Consider the following 10285-nt stretch of genomic DNA (forward strand, 5'->3'; position numbering starts at 1 on the left):
ACAACAAGTCAGTAGTCTGTCCACAATCGGTAGCGGCTAACAGTGGAGTCTGTGTACATAGAGTTATTGTATTCTTGAGCGTGGGGTGCGCCGTGCGTCAAGTTTTGTAGTTTACTTGACAATTCACATTTTTGTAGAAACGCGAAGCTGGAAGGTCGTCAAAACTTCAACGTTGTTGAATTTACAAATATTAATTAATATTATTATTACTTTGTTATTCCTACACCAAAGTTTTCGTTTAAAAGCAGTGGAAATCGTGACATTAAAATTGATTAATACTTTTAATACAAAGTCATTAAGTGTTCTTTAAAATGGCATTAAAGTTTTATGTTATTTTTGCATTTTTATGTATCGTGCCCATAATATACGCTTGTAACGAAGCGATATGTGCAAGTGTTGTTTCCAAGTGTATGCTTACTCAATCTTGCAAATGTGATCTCAAAGATTGTACTTGCTGTAAAGAGTGCTTTAACTGCCTCAGCACTTTGTACTATGAATGCTGCAGCTGTGTTGGTAAGTGTCTGTTACATTTATAGTATAAAATAATGTTATATAGATAACTTCTGCAAATTATGTTTTGTATTGATATTTTAAACGTGACGAATGTAATGATAATTGTGAAGCACTTGCAATAGTTATGTCAGTAGTTGTGCACATGTACATGTTCTATGTGTTAATGAGACTTATTTTTTTTTGTAATAGATATGTGTCCTAAACCAAATGACACTCAAATTGAGCTTTCCAAATCATCATATGTTGAGGAGTTGCCAGACAATGTACCAGGCTTGTTTGCTGCCCTAACTGGAGAACCTGACCCTCAGCAAAGATGGTTGTCCATAACATATCCTGTAGACCTTGATATCTCTGCATTCCAACCAGCTGCAGAGAGGCAGTTGGTGTATCATCTCCGTAAGTAATGTAATACTAGAAGTACTCATCATATTAACTCTTCTGTTATAATTTTATTACATTTAGAAAATGCAAAGTGAGAGGTGACATGATGTGTGTAGTATTTTGAAATTTTAGGTTATTTTAGATTTAAAGGGGAATGGACTTATATGAAGGAACTGTTCAAAATGTATATATTAATTTATGTAGTAATTTTGTGGCAAACTTGTACTTAAAAAGCTTTGAGAAATTGACTTGAAAAACTAATTTATGCTAATTTTATTTTAAAACATGTAAAATAGGTATAAAATATTAATAGTTTTATCTTGCCAACACAGTCATGTTATTTACTCATGTTTAATAGTTCTCAGAAATCCCCTGCTGAGTTACCTTTGATGAGTCATTTCATTAAGGAATGCTTAAACTACCTGCTAAAGGTCCAATTTAAACAGCTTATTTTTGTTATACCATACAGTTATATTGAATGTTATCTAAAACTTGAACAGTTAACAATAGATGATAAAACTTTCTGAGAAATGTAATAATATTTTTCCAGGCATTTATAAAAAGATAATTTTTGGCAAAGCCAACCATTTCAATCTTCTACAATATTCTTTAGGGATTAGTTTTTGTTTTTTTTTACATTGTTCTTTACATATCTTTTTTCTCATATGTTTATTTACTTCAGATACTATTATGTGAAATGTTCATTAGAAAATCACAGGTGAATAACAACTATTTTTCAAAGTCAAAAATCATTTATTCATATAGGTATCACAATGTACACAGGTAACACAATGTACACAGGTAACACAATGTACACAGGTAACACAATGTACACTTAGGAACGTCATAAACAGAAATATACATTAAATACTTCTAATTTTACATTTACTGCCTATTTTTAAGCTTAAAAATTATTTTGTGTATTCTATTGAATGAATGTTATTCTTAAATTTCAGAAAGTGTGGAACAAGATTCAGAGCCGGTTAGTCGTGATATTCTCACTTTTAACTGCACTGTGGCATACATGTCTCAATGCATGTCCTGCTCCAAATGTAAGGCGTCTTGCAGATCAATGGGCTCAAATAGCTTTAGGTAATGTATTCTATGAAATAAAATAGGTAAAAATAAAATCCAGTATTAAAAAGACGTAAGGTGAAGATTAATAGTGCTATATCTCTCATACATCAAAAATATATTGATAAAATGTATAAATCTTGATTTAATGTATTGTCTTGTCTTGTCTATGTTGTTTATAGATAAAAAGTTACTGAAACTTTATTCAGGCATTACCAGTTGAAAGAATTTAATTTATCCAAATTCAATTTATTCAAAATATTACAAGTCCTATCCCATAAGCGGTGGTGGTTAAATCCGATTTCTATTTTAATACTTTGATTGTAATTTCATCTACTCCCTTATAAAGATTAAATCAGTCTTAAAAATAATGCACATCTTCCTTTCCTTCTCTAAAACTGTGTTTACGCTGCAATTGCAATTGCAAGAGAGAGAACAAATTTTGTTAAAGACTGATTTAGTATTTATAATGCCCCTTGACTAGTGTATTAACAGAAAACAAGGTTGAATACGTTCTAACGCTATTGTTATGAATTCTAGATGGTTCCACGATGGATGCTGCGAGTGCGTGGGCGATAAATGTATAAATTACGGGATAAACGAGAGCAGGTAAGATTTCACAATTCGCGGTATTATAAACAATCGATTTTAATAGATTACGCGAAATCGTAAGGCCGCTCTATTAATACGCGAGTGGAAACAATACGTAATATTAGTAATGTATGTAGAGGGTTTAAGAAGCTTTTTATACTGGTTATAGAAAAATTACATATAAATAATATAACAACTATAAACACGTTATTTTGATTTTATTTGTTAATGAATTATGCACTTGTTGTACTTTACCCTCTGTAGGTTTTTCTTTTTCTTTATTGTTCCATATTAGGGTTGCCTGGAAGAAATCGATTGTTAGCGATAAGGCCGCCCGTTACCTTATGACTTATATAACCTGCTTTTTTTGTTTCTCTTATTTGTATAATTTAACGAAGTTTAAATAAATAAATAAAACAAATGTATGTTAGATTTTCTAATTAACGTCATATAGATCCTGTATGGCCCAGCTTGGTTTAATTACTTTGAAAAATAATAATGATTCTAGTTTCGGCAATAAATAAAAGATTTATGAATGACCTGCGTGATATGGTTTCCGTGTTCACTGTGAACCTTGTAGGAATCAAACGATTTCAGCTTAAAATAATAATTATATTTGATTAATAGGCATACAATCCAGCAACATTCCTACAATCACCTTATTTTATCGTTTGTACCTGTAAATTGTTAGTAGACCTTACATTTTGTTTATATTTATGTAACATCTAAAATTGAAAAACAAACAAGATTTTTTAAACCAATTGAAAACTGACCAAATTCAATAAGGCAAAGTGCCTGCTAATATATAAAAAGGCCTTTTATATATGTATATATATTAAGAAAGAAACTTAAAATGACCTTAGGTTTTAGTTTAGAATTAACTTCTGAATTTAAAATAAAAAATATCTTTTTATTTTAAAAAAATAGGAACAAGAACTTGTGACATTATTAAACTGTCACGAAAGGTCGAAAAAGAAGATTTTTATAATCCGAGAAATAACGCGTTTTATAGAGTGCGTTTTCTTTTAAAATCTTTTAAGTTATGTATTCAAATATATCGTGTTTATCTCCGTAATATAGAATACAAAGCAGACACCTGCGCCCCAAGGCCACTAACTCCTGCATTAACATACGCTGACGTTCAAAACATATTATATTACACGCGCAGGTGTCGCTTAACTAGTATTTAGTATTTATAAAAATATATATTCTTTTTTTCCTTTTTTTTAAACTTTTGAAACAAATTTATTTAAAAATATGTCGTCAAAATGTGTAATTAAAACTTATTAAACGTTTATGAAATCCGCATTAGGCGAATAAGACTTTTTAAATACGTCATTACTAAGTTAAATTTAAAGTTATACTTAATTTCTTCCTCTTTTTTGAAAGTTTTATGTTTACTGTAGGTGTCATACTATAGAGTATATAATGTGGTGTACTTTAATTAATAAAAAATCCACTAATGCCTGTAACAGACCGCACAGACTAAAAAACCCGTTTAAAAATTAACAATATTGTATCAATGCAATCATTTACCTTTGCGTGTAATTTTATTTTTTTACCTAACCTAACTAATGCGCTTGCGGTGGAGAATCCCCCTCTGGGCGTCCACCACCGGGACACTCAGCACCCGGTGGTGGACGCACAGGCTGCCCTTCGTATTCTGGGGGGGGGGGGCAATTCTGCGCTCTTTAAAAAAAATTATCGGTCTCGGGGCAAACGGAGCAATCCAACAAAGGCACCCCCATCCACACTCGCCGTGGACTTCACAAATATTAGGGGGCTCAACTCCAACATCCACGCTGTCCACTATCATTTAGAGGCTGCGAAGCCGGCCTTGCTCTTTCTTACCGAGACTCAAATTTCCTCCCCGGCTGATACTTCTTACCTCTCCTACCCGGGGTAGGATAGGGGTAGGATGGGGGGGGGGATTCCCTGCTTGAAAGGATTCCTATCGCTGAAATCGTGATACTTGGCGATTTTAACGCCCACCATGCCGATTGGCTCGGCTCTGAAACCACCGATCACGCGGGAAGATCCTTTCACGACTTTGCTTTAGCCTACGACTTGACGCAAATGGTCCCTGCGATTACGCGAATACCAGATGTGGATGGTCATAAACCTTCTTTGTTGGACCTTCTGCTGACTTCACATCCGGAGACCTACCAAGTCTCTGTTGACCCACCATTGGGTTCATCAGATCATTGTGTGGTACGGAGCATTGTGCCGCTCACGCGCCCTTTACGGCCTAGCTTTGCGGGCTGTCGCCGTGTGTGGCACTATAAGTCAGCAGATTGGGACGGGATGCTGTCTTTTTTTGCGTCCTACCCTTGGGGGCCCATTTGCTTTTCGTTGAGTACTCCGGATGCCGTCGCTGACTCTGTCGCTGATGTGGTCCTGCAGGGCATGGAACTTTTTATTCCATTCTCTGCGGTGCCGGTCGGTGGCAAGTCCCAGCCTTGGTTTAGGCGTTCGTGCAAAGAGGCTTTGCGCCGTAAACGTGAATGCTTTAAAGCCTGGGCAGAAGCGGCGACATCCTGTGATGCGGCTATCGGCGAACGTAAAAAAAGCATACAATTCAGCCTCTCGGTCCTTCAAACGGGAAATCGCTAAGGCAAAGTCAGAGCATATTGCCAGGTTTGGTGAGAAATTGGCCCACCTTCCTTCGGGAACTCGAGCCTTCTGGTCTCTTGCCAAAGCTGTCCAAGGGAATTTCTGTCAGCCCTCTATTCCACCACTGCATAGGGAGGATGACTCACTGGCCCATACTGCAAAAGAGAAGGCCGATCTTCTAGGCTGTCTCTTTGCGTCGAACTCAACTTTGGATGATCAGGGGAAGGAACCACCGACATTATTGCGGTGTGATACTACGATGCCTGAAGTTACATTCCGGCAACGTGCTATCCGTAAACATTTATTTTCCCTGGATATCCATAAGTCGAGCGGGCCTGATGGCATTCCCCTCAATTGTGCTGCGTACTTGAGCTCCTGAGTTGGCTCCGGTCCTAACGCGCCTTTTCCGGTACCTGTACTCCCTCAACACTGTTCCGAAGTGCTGGAAGACAGCTTTGATACATCCGATCCCTAAAAAAGGCGATCGCTCTGATCCGTCCAACTATCGCCCAATCGCAATAACCTCCTTGTTCTCCAAAATAATGGAAACCATTATTAACGGCCAGCTCTTGAGGTATCTAGAGGGCAGCCAGCTGATTAGCGATTCTCAGTACGGCTTTCATCGTGGTCGCTCAGCTGGTGACCTCCTTGTATACCTTACACATAGGTGGGCAGTGGCAATTGAGTCCAAGGGGCAGGCGCTGGCGGTAAGTTTGGACTTAGCGAAAGCCTTCGATCGGGTGTAGCATAGAGCACTGCTCTCGAAGCTTCCAGCCTATGGGCTCCCCGAGAAATTATGCAACTGGATTTCCAGCTTTCTCGCTGATCGGAGCATTAAGGTGGTCATCGACGGAGCATGCTCCGACCTTAAACCCGTCAATGCTGGTGTCCCACAAGGCTGTGTCCTATCCCCGACCCTGTTTATTCTGCATATTAATGATATGTTGCAACTTAGCAACCTTCATTGCTATGCGGACGACAGCACTGGGGATACTTTTTACACGGGCCGGGCAGGTATTTCTCGGGCTGTTGTTGATGAGTGCCGGAACAAACTTGTGTCTGAAGTCGAAACTCTTTTACGTGGAGTCTCGGACTGGGGTAGACTAAATCTAGTCCAATTTAACCCCAAGAAGACACAAGTATGCGCGTTTTCCGCTAAAAAAAACTCCCTTTGTCGCTATTCCCCTCTTTGAAGGCACTCTCCTTAAAGCCTCAGCTAACATCGGAATATTGGGCGTTGACATATCGAATAACGTCCAGTTTCGCGGTCATTTGCAAGGGAAGGCTAGATTAGCCTCCAAAAGGCTTGGTGTGCTCAGCAAGGCGAGACGGTACTTCACTCCGGGCCACCGCTTGCAACTCTATAAAGCGCAAATTCGGCCCCACATGGAATACTGTTCTCACCTCTGGGCGGGAGCTCCCCAGTACCAGCTCCTCCCACTAGACCGTATTCAACGAAGAGCGGTTCGAATCGTCGACGACCAATCACTTTCCGTGCGGCTTGATCCCTTGGCGTTACGTAGAGATGTTGGGTCCCTCTGCATCTTCTACCGCATTTACCATGGGGAGTGTTCAGAAGAGTTGTTCGGTCTAATACCCGCAGCTGTGTTTCATTATCGGACGTCAAGGCAAAATACAAAATACCATCCGTATCACCTCGACGTCCGTCGTTCCACAACTGAGCGTTTTCTAAGGCAGTTTTTGCCGCGCACCACCACTATGTGGAACCAGCTGCCCACTGAAGTATTTCCGAACCAATTCGACTTAGGGTCCTTCAAGAAAAGAGCGTACCAATTCTTGAAAGGCCGGCAACGCACTTGCGAGCCTTCTGGCAATGTGAGTGTCCATGGGCGGCGGTATCGCTTCACATCAGATGAGCCTCTTGCCCGTTTGCCTGCTATTACATAAAAAAAAAATCACAAGGAGGGCAACTGGCGGCCTTATCGCTTTCGAGCGATTTAATTATTAAGACAAAACTAAACTAAAAAGATGATACATTAAAAATAAAAAGTAAATATTACTACACGAATTCAGTTTAGTGTAATCAAAAATCCCCAGGTCCGGCACTGCATGATTTGGGTTGTCGTTTCTTATTAAAACAGTAAAGGAGTGAAATAGGTCCAAAGTTAAATAGGCATCCAGGCCAATAGGCCGTATCGCACTTAACATCAAGTTGAATTTTGACCAAACGCCTATCTAGTTCTGTATAAAAAAATATGAATAGTAACTTTCACAAAATCTAATTCTAATATAATCTTTTCCAGATGTCTGGCATGTCCAGGTGGTCTAGAGACTCCAGAGACAGCGGTAGATGACGACCTCAGTTACGACGATCTCGACTATGGAGAGGAAGTCGACGCCCAATCTGTTTGAAGTATCAATTAAGCTAATAAATAGAGAGCTTTAATTTTACCGTGACCTATTTAGCCATTCACAAGATATACTTACGTATTATTTACGAATATGAGACAAGAAGAAATGACGTCTTTAATATTTTTTAGATTATTTTTAAAATTACAATGTAATGAGCCATGTTTCTGTGCGAGCTAACAGTTTCATCTTTCAAGAAAAGGGCGTACTAATTCTTAAATGGCAAGGCAATTCGAGCCTTTTGTCAATGTGTGTGTGTGGGCGTCGGTATCACTTAACATCAGGTTTACTCCGTTCTATGAAGATAATGGTTATAAGATGGAAAGATTAGTTCGCGCGACGACTGGGATCTGAAATCCCTTGTACCGTTTCCCTCTTTCATCACAGCGTATACACAACTTGATAGAAAGAGACGAAAGAGTACTGGGGGACTCTGCAATTAGGCTTTTTCTGTACGGAGACGTATCTGATAATTAATTGCCCGTACTATAAACAAACTCAAAATTGGTAATGCTAATGAAAGCTGTCAAACCCTCTTTTATTTATAAAGTTAGACATATTTACCAGTACTCAAAAAGAGATTGTGACTCAAGATATACGATTTAAAACATGGGCCGTAGTGTTTTTGAATAAAGCTCCAGAAATCAGAAAGTGTTAGTGTAAAATATTTTTTCTAAAATGTAATTTTGACGTTCACGATGAGATTATTACTTCCATATGGTCCAAATTTTTATACTCAATAATCACAAATCCAGTTATTATGTTAATTTATAGATATAAGTTAAAATCAAGAGATTCGGAACAAACTCTTTACTTGTATTATTAATATTTAACTTTTAATAAGTACTTCGAAGCGTAGAATAGATGTAATGTAATATAATGACTTTTGTCGATTGACTCCCAACATTTAATACACATGACAAATATATAAGGAATGATTTCATTATCATGTAACACATTTATTTCCATTACCCGTCCAGCCGCATTTACCCATTTCGCTATTTGAGAAGATTAAAAACCATTTCATATTATTCATTAGAGACTGTGGAACCTTAATTATTCTGTTAATTGTTAGCTTTAATGTCTAATGTCAGAAAAACCCCGCCAAAACGTTACTCTATGCAAAATGGTGTCGCACTCTGCTGTAACAAAAGTTAAGCGTTTTACGTGTCAATTGTCATTCTTTAATCACACGAATACACTTATATTTCGATATAAAAGTCTCCAAAATTAAAGCCCAATGTAATTTAGATAAGTGAAGACATTATTCACTAACTACTAAATCTAATCTATGGACGTTTTGTGTCACGTGACTGACGGATAAAAACCCTTCACTTGTCTCACCCCAGAGGGCACCAAAGTACTTTCTATGTGCGCATTTAACGTGTATCAGGCACAGAAAGCTGATCGGTTGTCTATTAATATAAATGATCACGAAAAGATACAGAAAAGAACACAGAAAAAAGGTCGAGCCACTGGTTTAGATCACACATATTTAGCTTTAACAATAATACCAGGACTCTAATACTTTAAAAGTATTAACATGGAGTCCGTAAAATCGCTAGTTGAAAGATGTATATTTTGGTTTGTTACAACTGACGTAACGCTGGCAATATTTTTTTTTAATATCCACTTCATTCATAAAAGCTTAATCAGACTCATTGCACGCTTAAATAAAGCACTCTTTCTCATTCTGACATTGTGTTGACGCTGTGAAGAAGAGATTTGAGTTCTTTACTTAAAATCGTGCAATACGCTAATTTATTTAAGAATAAGAGATGTTTAAATATAATTTATTATTGATTTTAACCTAAATTAAGTCGACATTAAATCTCAAATATTTAATTTAAAAATTCAGAAATGTTATTAATATTTATTATAAAACATATAGGAAATAATAATTTGTTGCACCATGAAATCAACTCTGATTGTGTGTGGGTGTGTGTGTGGTGATTCAGGTGTCTATGGGCGGCGGTTATGACTTTATTCAAAAATCCAATTAGTATTTTGCCTCCTATCCCATAAAAAAGTGATCCTTCTTGAAACTTGACGTTTAAAAGCCATTTTGCCAATACTTATATATATTTTTTGTAAGAGAAAATATTGCTATTACTAATACAAAACAAAGAATCTAAAGAATGTCTAAGTATCTGTTATACCGGTTTTAATACGAAACGTAATTATTAAATAAAATTTTTACGATGTTTTAGTCATGTGTAATTGATGTAATTTGATAAATAAATTTATTATTAAGTTAGCAAATTTCCGTCCGTGAATTAATCTTAGTGTTAAGTAATATATTTTTTTAAAGCGAGATTCTAATCTCCAAGTGCCAATTGTCATGTACAAATTATTGCCATTTAAAAATCATAAATATTGCAATATGCAATAAGTGCCTTATTAGTTTACCTTTGTATATGACGTAATAAATCGTTTGTAATCATTTTTTGTTTTATTTTTTGTGTACCTCCAAACCTGTCGTCCATGTTAATTAACGTCTAAACATCGAAAATCTTTGAAGGTCACCAGTGTAACCTTGAAGTTTTTGTTTAATAAAAATTGTTATTAGTACGCTAAAACTTTATTGTTTGATAAATTATGATCTGAGACGCTTTAGGCATTTCCTCATCTATTCAAGTACTATAATTTGAGTTACATTAAGTTTACATTATGTACTAGCTGTGTTTTTGTACTATTAGCACAAAATTTTGTGCTATTAGGTAACCTGAGAGCAACTCAATAA

At 36.8% G+C, this 10285-nt stretch overlaps 1 protein-coding gene across 1 annotated transcript; it reads left to right on the plus strand.

Moving 5' to 3' along the window:
• Nucleotides 1–53: 53 nt before the first annotated feature.
• Nucleotides 54–9985, plus strand: LOC123712799 (protein twisted gastrulation). Its single transcript, XM_045666070.1, has 5 exons — nucleotides 54–513; nucleotides 703–909; nucleotides 1851–1986; nucleotides 2509–2577; nucleotides 7437–9985. Exons 1-5 carry the CDS (start codon nucleotides 312–314, stop codon nucleotides 7543–7545), a joined length of 723 nt encoding a protein of 240 aa, XP_045522026.1. The 5' UTR covers nucleotides 54–311; the 3' UTR covers nucleotides 7546–9985.
• The last annotated feature ends 300 nt before the right edge of the window (nucleotides 9986–10285 follow it).

This window comes from Pieris brassicae, chromosome 8, assembly GCF_905147105.1.
Source record: "Pieris brassicae chromosome 8, ilPieBrab1.1, whole genome shotgun sequence".
NCBI classification, from domain to species: domain Eukaryota; kingdom Metazoa; phylum Arthropoda; class Insecta; order Lepidoptera; family Pieridae; genus Pieris; species Pieris brassicae.

Bases quoted from the DNA above. Each gene is read 5' to 3' on its own strand.
- LOC123712799 (XM_045666070.1), top strand. From the start codon at position 312: ATGGCATTAAAGTTTTATGTTATTTTTGCATTTTTATGTATCGTGCCC. The intron at 514-702 runs GTAAGTGTCTGT...TTTTTGTAATAG, and splicing joins TGAATGCTGCAGCTGTGTTG to ATATGTGTCCTAAACCAAAT. The intron at 1,987-2,508 runs GTAATGTATTCT...TATGAATTCTAG, and splicing joins ATGGGCTCAAATAGCTTTAG to ATGGTTCCACGATGGATGCT.